The sequence below is a fragment of the Drosophila simulans genome, chromosome X (assembly GCF_016746395.2).
Source record: "Drosophila simulans strain w501 chromosome X, Prin_Dsim_3.1, whole genome shotgun sequence".
NCBI classification, from domain to species: Eukaryota; Metazoa; Arthropoda; class Insecta; order Diptera; family Drosophilidae; genus Drosophila; species Drosophila simulans.
In genome coordinates, this window is record NC_052525.2 from 14,264,068 (window position 1) to 14,274,615 (window position 10,548).

Sequence of the window (10,548 nt, forward strand, 5' to 3'; positions counted from 1 at the left end):
ACTATTGGATAAATTATTAAGTGAATAAAAACATTAACTAAAAACTTAATACATTATTCGTTTTCATTTTAGTATTAGTCGAAATATATTCGAATCAAATCTATGAAGAGTTAAAATATCGTTTAGATGTTCGACACATCGCTATCAATCGATAATCTTACGTTTTGAAGCGACCAGCACCGATGCAAGCAAACAATCGGCGTTTTTCCATCTCCAGCGCAAAGGGACTCGGTTCTAAAGAACGGTAAAAATTTCGTCAATTGATTCGTTTTAATTGAAAATCAAGAATTAATTTATTGCACCGACGCGATCAATTAAAGTCGAAATATTTTTTGAAATTTTTTTACTGTGCCAGTGAGTGAATGAACAACTAGTTGGAAGTTGCAGTTGCAGAGCAACAACTACAAAAACGGAAAACAAATTGTGGGATGCTGATAAACTTTTTTCCCGGCTCGCATTTTGATGATTTACGAATAATCTGGTGCAAGGCAAAGCCGGTTTTTGCTAAACGCAGTCTAGTCATGAGTTCTAGCTAAAAACAATTGCTAATAAACATTGGTACAGCAACAACAAAGCGGCAATAACAAACTTTGTTTATTTAGAAACTCCAATCAGCCACCCCAATCAGAATGCACGCACACACTAAGGGTTAATTTTCTAGTGTGTATGCGTGTGCATGGCTGTGTGTGTGCGGTTTATTTTTGTTGTTGGTATTTATACACACAGTGTTTTTGTTGTTGAGGTTGCTGGGAATTTGTTCTGATTTTTCTCAGTGCAAGAATGATGAGCTCATTGATAAGACGCGCCCCATCTCTCGCTCTCCTTCTAACGTACTCTCGCTCTCTCCTTCTCTCTCTCCCCCCTCACGCACACACACACACACGGTTGCTTACGTCATGCCGCACCCCCTTGCTCTACATTTAATTCGCAACTTATTTCTGTTTTATTAGAACTTTGATAAAGAGCTGCGTACAAAAGTCCCCCAGCAGCGCCATAAAACTAATAAAAATCACCAGCACAGTTTACAATTTTCAAGTGGCTGCTCTACAATCCCCTCACCCCACCCCGCCAAACTCCTCAAGTGCCCATAATTCGGGCCCCACAGCCCGATTCAATCGTTCAGATACACTATAAAATGTATATATATAATACGTCTTGTATATAGCAGGTATTATATGCAGAACAAGTTGCCGCTCGTTGCTAATTGTTGTTGCTGCTCCCTAGAGACAGATAAAAAAAAAAAGCTTTTAATAAAAACGATATACAACAAAAACAAAAAAAAAAAAAGCGAATAGCAATACAAATACAACAAAAATCGAGAACAAATGTAAATAAAAACAAGAAAACCGCGCGTGCCTTGATGCTTATCTGGAAATATAATAAGTAGCATACTTTCGGGCGGCCCATTGAAAGCTTCTATTTTTTTTGTAGATTTATTTACACACAGCGAGAAAATATTAAAAATATGCCTATAAAATCTGCAGAACTCGTTATATGTCAAATATCAAAGGTTACAGCATCTAGGAATAATTTTTTCAATTACTATTAAATATTTATGTATTTTCACAAGATTAAAATAGCATTTTCTTATATTATACCAAACCTTCAAAGCTTTTACTAATAACTAATTAATAACTAATAACTACTAAAAATCTTTATAAATTACATAAAATTGCTGGCATTATTTTGCTATGTTTTTTTTCGGTGTGCTAATTATACATTCGTGTGGGCGCTCTTGTTTCGTTTTTGCGGCAGAACTTTTTAGCGGAGCTTTCGGCAAAAGGAGTAACACCAAACAAATAAAACATAAATAGAGAGACCAACAAGTAGACGGCGACGAGGAACGACTCAACGATGGGCAACATACACACGACGGGTCCCAATGAGGCGTTAATTGTTTCAGGTGAGTCGGAACCCTTTACACCAACCAACCAACCAAACACCCACCCACTCACTGCCAGCCTGCAAGGGCTTAACCCTTTCTCGCCAACCCTTTCTTCTGTTGGCTCAAACGCCTGTTGACTGATTTTGAAATGCTGCAATTAGGAAACCGCATGTTGACAGGACATTGCGAATTCAGACCAGGGTTCCCATCCATACATTTGCATTTGCCCGCTTGCGAGTGACGTTCGACTTCGCTTTGATCTGCGATGGCGTTTCGTTTCGTTCGGCATAATGACAGCACTGAAAGAAAAGATGTGCACTTATGCTCAGGCACTTTAAGCTACAGCTCACTGTATATTCGTGTTCAAAATAGAGAGGTTTTACTGTAAATTAAAATATAAATAAATATAACAAAAATCTCAATCTGCAAGCCATATAATTTACAAATAAATAAAATGAGAATTAGTAATTGATATATGTAAAATTTATTATTATTTAGGCTACTCTTGACATTTTCTTTTTTGCAAAAAGTTGTCTTACCTGTCTAATAAAGTTCAGACATGTTGGTGTTATATATTTTGTACTTTAATTTATATTACCCTGAATTTCGCTTTATTACTTATCATGTAAATGCACTTTAAATTTTATTCATACATTAAAAATATATCACATGGGCACTCTTAATTGCGTTGTTTGTACACATAATAAAAAAAAGCGAAAATATAAGTCTGTGAAGTGTCATATTAATCATAAATAGTATGTCGTTTCTTATCAACCTGATGACTTTAAGCCATTGGAAATGCTTCCTTATCGTTTTGATAACCAAACTGAATTTAAACTAAAACCATGCAATTGTGTTGTTCGGTGTCTTAATTAAAAGATAAATTATATACTTAAAACAGAGGAAAAAATAGATAATAGTGGTTAATGGTTCTCACCGATAGCGATCACACTTGCTAGATTGTTTTTTCCGGTGCAACCTTGCGTATCTATTGTGCAGCCCTGGGGCCGGAAGTCGCTCCCTTCGGCGGCACAGAAAACTCCCCGATGCATATTGAATTTTGCACACACAACAGAGGGAACAACAAGCCGAGGACAGTGATAACCACTTGTATGCAACCACCCAGTACCCATCGCACCACCCCCAGCATCCCGAGCGAAATGGGAAACCATCCCCTGGCGTGTTTTGTCTTCTATGTTCTTTCTATGTATATGTTGCCATTTTTCTGAGCCTAGCCAAACTTTTTCAACCCCCGTGCGGTTGTGCGGGCATGGGTTAATGCACTCTGTCCAACCCCCAGGGGCACCCCGACCCCACGACCACCTCCAACCCGCTGCCCATCGAGTTGGCAACCCCAAAACAAGAAACCCAATTGCAACTCGCACGACTCGTTAAGGTAATTTTATTTAATTAACTTGCCAAGTCAAACAATAAATGCCGACCAATAGACGAGTTTACTCTGCACTTTTGCTGCCTTTTTGCCAACGCCATAATGAATTAATACACTTAACCGGGTATCGATAATCCTTTAATGGGCATATCCTTTCCCACTGGATGCTTAATACTCGTAAAGCATAATGGACGTGGACACGCATATTGAATTTAATGTTTTTTGGCCACGCAGTTTGATGTGTATTTTTGAGATATTAACATAAAAAAAGAGTTAGAAGTCGATAATGTATTCTCCATGGCGTTTCTGCTAAGTCTTACTACATATTTTTTATGGCTAATTCCTGCCTATATCAACTCCCAGTCGGTTCGTATCATATCAGCCGCCTTTTCCCCAATCATGAACGCAGCTGCATTTGTGTGGGCGGTCGGTGGAAACGGGATGATACTGGTGTCCACCACCCGAAGTTTCCTCACTCCATGCACCTTTAGCTGATGATTGACCACGGTGGTGGGATCACTTTCGGGTCCCATGCGACAGGTGGCCACCTGGTGGTGCAGTGTGTAGGATAGCGTGCGTATGGAGCAACGCCAATAATCATCCGAGGCGAATTGGTGACCCTCGCATCCTGGCACAGTTCGCTTTAGCAATCTAGCGCCAATCCTCTGCATGGCGGGCATTTCTATGATCCTTAGACTGGCTTTGATGCCGTCCAACAGGTATTCCACGTCCTCCTCGGCCACAAAGTACTTGGGATCGATTTTGGGCCAGCCCAATGGATTGCGATCCTTCAGCCAGAGGCGACCCACTGACTTTGGATGGAACTGCATGATCAGCAGGGTGAAGTGATCCTGTTGTGCTTGCGCCAGTTCCCTGTACATCCTGTCGTATATTTCGTCCTTGAAATTCGCACCCAGTTTCAGGCCAGTGCCTTCGTCACTAGCCAAACTGCCGATGACCATGATCAACTCGATATCTGGCCAATCATTTGGCAGATCCGATCGCTGGGTCTTAAGGAACGCCAAAGCCTCGACGCCGCCAATGGAACTCATGCGCGTGGCTGGATTTCCGGCCAGTAGGAATGATATCACTTCAGCTGGAGTGACCCTCGATGTGAAGGTCGTTTGGCCCGTGGTGTTGGTCACAAAAGTGGGTCCAAAGTGGCACATGTGATCGAACATTCTCTTACCCACTGGCAGTGCCTTGATCAGGGGTATCCCAATGCCCCGCAGGTTATCTTCTGGCCCAATCCCCGACAGCATAAGTAGCTGGGGAGAGTTGAAGGTGCCTGCCGATAGAATAACCTCCTTTCTGGCCTTGAAGGTATACGCCTTGTTTTTGTAGTGAAACTCCACTCCGTAGGCGGATTTCGTAGCCTCGTCGATCAGAATGCGGGTCACTCGCGAAAAGGTGAATATCTGCAGGTTGGAGCGCAGATCCCGCACTGGTTTTATGTACGCCGAGTAGGCAGAGTGCCTGCGTCCATTCAGCGTCGTGGCCTGGACATAGGAGACACCAAGCTGGGACTCGCCATTGTAGTCCGTGTGCGGCAGACCCGATTCCACGGATGCCTCCACAAAGGCATCCACCAACTGCGATCGAAAACGCACATATTCCACACTCAAGGGACCACTATGATTGTGATACGGCGAGTGCTCCAATCCCTGAAGCTGGGCATTCTCACTTCGCAGAAAGTAGGGTAACACCTCGGCGTAACTCCAGCCGGGATTTCCTGCTGCCGCCCAGGCATCAAAGTCCCTACGATTGCCCCGATTGTAGATCATGTAGTTGATGGAGCTGGTGCCACCCAGAATCTTGCCCCTCGGCAGGGCACACTCGTTATTGTTCATTCCGTGGCAGGATAGCTTCTGCGGCACCGACTTGTAGCCCCAGTTCGAGGATGTCTGCTGCAGATAACCAGCCACCACTGGCGTCAGATGCGCTATGTTCTCCACTCCACCAGCTTCGATGAGGGCCACCGACACCTGGGGATTCTCCGAGAGGCGGGCGGCCAATGAGCTACCAGCTGCTCCAGCTCCAATCACAATAAAGTCATAGTTGGATTGATCTCTGGGTACTGCAAGGGGAAATATTGGAGCGTTGATTCTAACCAAACTGAAGACTCTAGTTACCATTCGGTCGCGTAGCCTGCTCTATGAGATTGACCAATCCCACCTGGTTGAGCTGATCCAGCACCAGTCGGTTGACATCCCCACGAGAAACGGCCGCGAAGATGAGCAACTGCAGCAGCAGGATGAGCTGTGAGATCTGTGTGGACTGCATTTGGCTAATGGTGGGCAAATGAGCTGCTATCGCCTGAAGGGAGTTGCTTTTAAGCCATGGCTCCTGGACTGGATTGCACTGGCAGCGAGTGACTCAGGTGCCATAATCGCGTTCCATACATGTCGGTGGGTTGCCTTTGTTGTTGTGGCTCTCTCAGTGGCTGTTAATCCAGCGCCACCGACGCCAAACGAGGCCCCACCCACCCCGTGTGCCATATAAGCTGCATACCCTGTAATTTAGCGAGGGGAGTTGGGGATTCGGTGGTGGGTGTATATGTTTTGAAACAAAGCTTGAAATTAATAGATTTCGCCCTTTCTTTGATGAGCACTGGGCGTGGCAATTTAGCTAGTGCTTATTATAAGAATATTTAAACAATCGTAACATTGTAATTGAAAATTATGACTTTTAATTTGCATCTAGCGTAGTGGTTTGGAAAGTTTAATTATATTATTTGGTTTTGAATACTATAATTTCTAGCATTCTCAAATTGTTTTAGAAATGACATTTTATTTTTATTTGAACCTTGATCCATCCATAATATTTGGAAATAAAAAAAGGTCTGCCTATATCTAGAAACGTTTAAAATGTAACAAGCTACATTCATTTTCACCAAAAAAGAATTTTATCAAATGAACAACAAACTCCAGTGAACTCCAGGAAGAAACATGCATATATTAGATCACTTTAGGAAGAGCTTAAAAAATAAACCGACACGGAAAATCGTAAAAAGAAACTTTGCCAGCCAATGAAGCCTGAAGACCAAATAAACTAAGAAATAGAATCCAAACAAAGATTCCCATTGAGCATTAAACTAACCGAATCCAAATACAAACACCAGACAAAAGCAACATAAACTAATTGGCAAGGCGAACAGAAATAGTAAACTTATAAAAACAAAGCGAAGTTGGCCAGAACCGGTTGAAGGAATTAAATCAAACCTAAATAAAATTAGCACCAATTAGCAGTAAACAAAAATAAATAGTGAAATTCTCTGAGTTTAGCTGAAAGCATCAAAACATAGTTGAGGTGCCGAAAGTCATTAAGATAAACTTAGCTTGATCCAGTTTCAAATGAGTTGGTTCTTCTTGAATAGTTAAAATGTACACGGTGAAAAATTACAGTGATTTTTTCGTAAATATATAATACTATAATGACAGGTATTAAATGGTTTATAAAGGGAATATCCGAAAGGTGCTTAAAAGTATTCAATAAAAAAATATCATGGTCTTTCGAATTAAATTCATAAACTTTCGCCACTAAAATATGTTGCTGCATGCTTTGCAAGGATATTAATGAAAATAAAAATAAATAAATTAAAAACTATAGGGTATCAAGAAAATGGTAGCCACATTTCCTGGTTTGGCCAAATGTGAATGGAGAATGACAAGATTCTCACTTTTTAAGTGTCGTCTGCCATTTGCGGGTTCATTTAACTTTGGCGCGTGTTCTCCCAGCGTTGGGCCCCTAAATGCACTTCAAGTTAATATGTAAAATAACAACAATATCGTATATATGTATGTACATACATCATCGATGAGGCATACCCAATCCCGGCGCTCTATTAGTATTTTTTTTTTCGGCCAGACTGCCGAGGCATTGAACTTGGAGTGGAGTAAACCCGTTTTGGGATGCCTCGGTTGGCCCGATTCGGATTCGGATCAGTTCGAGACCGGAACGGATCGGTGGGAACTTATTAAGCTAGGTCATGACGTGGTCCAAATTGGATTGACCCGAACCGTTCTGCAGACACCGTTTGGCGCTACACTCAACGAATTCGGATGGCGATTGAGTTAAAAGTCAATTGTAATGATTTTCGATGGCATTTATTATAAAAAAAAAGTTTCAGTAATTTTATTAATTTTAATTAAAGATTTTCAAAATGTTGAAAATAATATGATATATGATACCCTTTAAAATCCAATGAAAATGTGATTAAAATTATGTATGGAACCCAATCATTTAAATTATTAAAGAATTGTCGAATGCTTTTAACGTGTGACGATTTTACCCGTTTGCTTTCTTTCAAACTTTCCTCTCGCATTTTATTAACCCCTTTACATAAATCGCTGATGTTTTGGAAGCTGATGATCTTCATCTGGAGTTAATCAACTCCATTCGGATCGTATCATATCAGCCGCCTTTTCCCCAATCATGAATGCAGCTGCATTTGTATGGGCGGTGGGTGGAAACGGTATGATACCGGTGTCCACCACCCGAAGTTTCCTCACTCCATGCACCTTTAGCTGATGGTTGACCACGGTGGTGGGATCACTTTCGGCGCCCATGCGACAGGTGGCCACCTGGTGGTGCAGTGTGTAGGATAGCGTGCGTATGGAGCAACGCCAATAATCATCCGAAGCAAACTCGTAGTTCTCACAACCTGGCACCGGCTTGTCCAGCAATCTGGTTCCAATGGCCTGCATGGCCGGCATCTTGGAGATTCTGAGTGCCTCCTTAATGCCCTCCAGCAAGTTCTCCACATCCGCCGGGGCCGAGAAGTACTTGGGATCGATGCGTGGCCACTCGAGTGGATTGCGGTTGTGCAGCCAGAGGCGACCCACGGAGGCGGGCTTGAAGTGCATGATGAGGAAGCTGAAGTGATCCTGCTGCCTCAGCGTCAGATCCTTGTACATTTTCTCGTAGATCTCGGGCTTGAAGTTGGCTCCTTTGGCCAGGGCAGTGCCATCGTCGCTGGCCAGGCTGCCGGCCACTTGGATGAGTTCCACATCGGGTTGGGTAGCCGGACTCTTGCCCGAAGGCACCTTGATGAAGGTGAGCGTCTCTACGCCACCGATACTCGACAGAAAGGTGTCTGCCCGGCCCAGTAGAAATTCCTTGGCCACCGGTGCTCCTAATTGAGCGGCAAATAGCGTTTGGCCCGTGGTGTTGGTCACAAAGGTGGGTCCAAAGTGGCACATGTGATCGAACATTCTCTTACCCACTGGCAGTGCCTTGATCAGGGGTATTCCAATGGCCTTAAGGTTATCTTCTGGCCCAATCCCCGACAGCATCAGCAACTGTGGAGAGTTGAAGGCACCCGCCGATAGAATGACCTCCTTGCGGGCTTTCACCTTGAAGCTTCTGCCCTGATGGGTCAACTCCACTCCATAGGCGGACTTGGTGGCTGCATCTATCAGGACTCGGGTGACTCTGGCCAGTGTTAGGATGTGCAGATTACGACGCCTGGATCTAATGGGTTCTATATAGGCACGAAAGGCACTATGCCTCCTGCCCTTCAGTGTGGTGGCCTGCACATAGGAAACGCCCAGCTGGGATTCACCATTGTAGTCCGTTCTCGGATGACCCGCCTCCTGGGCAGCTCTAATGTAGGCGTGTGCAAGTCGCGTCCGGTGCCGCACATCCTCCACACTCAAGGGTCCACTGCGATTGTGATACGGCGATTGCTCCAGTCCCTGAAGCTGCGCATGCTCACTTCTCAGAAAGTAGGGCAACACCTCGTCGTAACTCCAGCCGGGGCTTCCTGCTGCTGCCCAGGCATCAAAGTCCCTTCGATTGCCGCGATTGTAGATCATGTAGTTGATGGAGCTGGTGCCACCCAGAACTTTGCCCCTCGGCAGGGCACACCTGTTATCGGGCATTCCACGACAGGCATGGCGTTGTGGCGTCGAGTTGTAGCCCCAATTGGAGGCAGTCGACTGCAGATGGGCCGCCAGTAGTGGCACCTGATGCACTATGTTTTCCACTCCTCCGGCTTCGATGAGGAACACACTCCAGTTGGGATTCTCCGAGAGACGAGCAGCCAATGTACAGCCAGCAGCTCCGCCTCCGACTATTATGAAGTCATAGTTTCTTTGGGGAACTGCAAGGAGATTTTAAAATATATGTGTTAAATCGATTAATGATTATTAAAACCTCACCATCGCTGAAGAATGGCACATTGACGACATTGCCCAATCCCAGTCGCCGCAGTTCGTCCAGTTGTGAGCTCCTTTGGGAGTGGATCAGTGGGACCAGGAGCAGAAACAGAAGCTGGGTCAGCAGCAGCTTCTCCATGGTTGCGATGGCCGGTAACTGAACTCTGTGGCTACCGAGCTTTCCGTGATATTGGAGCTCTACGTCTGTTTGGCATCACCTCTGCCAACGCACTGTGGAACGAGTTGTTGTGAAAGTTTCAAAAATAACTAGATATGTGGTTTATTTTATATTTTATTATTATTGCCGTTTTATTTATAGGCGTGGAAAGTTAGTTAGTGGACATTACTAAAACATATTATTTTATTTCAAATGGAACTTGCTCCACTGTGGATTATCTTGCCGGTTTGGTTCTCCCTCACTGATCTCTATCCGCCCTCTCTTTCTCGCCGCCTTTCTCCGCATCACTACGTCTTCTTTTTTTTCTCCACTGCTGAGATGAGTTGGTTGACTTGGTGGCCAGGTTTGTAGGGCCAAAACAGGCTGAGATTGTCTCAGAATTTTTATTGCCACTTGCTAATTTGCGCTTTCTGCTTGCTCATCTCTACGGTCTTGCCTCTCTTTTATTTGCTGTTCCTCTGTCTCTTTTCTAATGCACAGAGCAAAAAATTAGGTAATTTAAGTATAGATTTGATAAAAACACCCATGGTAAATTTCTTCAGCCATTTGTAATTATTTTTTCTTAAAATTAATGTATTTTTACAATATTTTTAATACATAGTTTTAATACCTTACTTTTCTCTCTGTGTTTCTTCTGCATCTGAGCTCGGTTCAATGGCATTTAGATGGGCATCTTGTTCTGGCTGTGCTTATATTTGTATTTTTTTATGCCGCCGGACTGTCAGTTAAATCTTTGAGGATTGAAGCACCAGCGGCTCGGGCACTCGAGGGTTAATATATTTTAAGCCACCCCATAGAGTATTATAATCAAGAAAAAACCAAAACAAAACCAAAGCCGATTAAACGACTTTAGGTCTAGCCAAAATAAAAAATGTATAAAAGGGGTGGCTCAGTGCAGTTGGGATCAACCCCAGCATATGGATGCAGTTCCCCCAAT

The 10,548-nt window shown here is 43.6% G+C and overlaps 3 protein-coding genes across 7 annotated transcripts in view; 1 reads left to right on the forward strand and 2 right to left on the reverse strand.

The window, feature by feature from the left end:
- Nucleotides 1-141: 141 nt before the first annotated feature.
- Nucleotides 142-10,548, forward strand: part of LOC6725966 (flotillin-2) — a 101,242-nt gene continuing 90,835 nt past the window's right edge. For 4 of the 5 annotated variants that reach the window (XM_044923638.1, XM_016173910.2, XM_016173912.2 and 1 more), the window contains exons 1-2: nt 142-244; nt 1,756-1,903. In XM_044923638.1, the coding sequence (XP_044779573.1) occupies nt 1,855-1,903 (49 nt within the window). In that variant the 5' untranslated portion in view covers nt 142-244; nt 1,756-1,854. Of the gene's footprint in view, nt 355-1,755; nt 1,904-10,548 lie in introns of all 5 variants that reach the window. The other variant, XM_044923639.1, reaches the window with a different exon arrangement.
- On the reverse strand, nt 3,274-5,593 carry LOC6725967 (glucose dehydrogenase [FAD, quinone]). The gene is made up of 2 exons (XM_002106914.4): nt 5,408-5,593; nt 3,274-5,352 (listed from the first exon to the last, which is right to left on the reverse strand). The coding sequence occupies exons 1-2, from the start codon at nt 5,556-5,558 to the stop codon at nt 3,623-3,625; spliced, it is 1,881 nt and encodes a 626-aa protein (XP_002106950.1). The 5' UTR covers nt 5,559-5,593; the 3' UTR covers nt 3,274-3,622.
- Nucleotides 7,411-9,631, reverse strand: LOC6740132 (glucose dehydrogenase [FAD, quinone]). Its single transcript, XM_016180812.3, has 2 exons — nt 9,437-9,631; nt 7,411-9,378 (listed from the first exon to the last, which is right to left on the reverse strand). The coding sequence occupies exons 1-2, from the start codon at nt 9,570-9,572 to the stop codon at nt 7,664-7,666; spliced, it is 1,851 nt and encodes a 616-aa protein (XP_016039324.1). The 5' UTR covers nt 9,573-9,631; the 3' UTR covers nt 7,411-7,663.

Excerpts from the sequence above, each read along its gene's own strand:
- LOC6725967 (XM_002106914.4), bottom strand. The coding sequence starts at position 5,558 with ATGCAGTCCACACAGATCTCACAGCTCATCCTGCTGCTGCAGTTGCTC. Across the intron at positions 5,353-5,407 it reads GCAGGCTACGCGACCGAATG|TACCCAGAGATCAATCCAAC; the intron begins GTAACTAGAGTC and ends TTCCCCTTGCAG.
- LOC6740132 (XM_016180812.3), bottom strand. The coding sequence starts at position 9,572 with ATGGAGAAGCTGCTGCTGACCCAGCTTCTGTTTCTGCTCCTGGTCCCA. Across the intron at positions 9,379-9,436 it reads TGTGCCATTCTTCAGCGATG|TTCCCCAAAGAAACTATGAC; the intron begins GTGAGGTTTTAA and ends ATCTCCTTGCAG.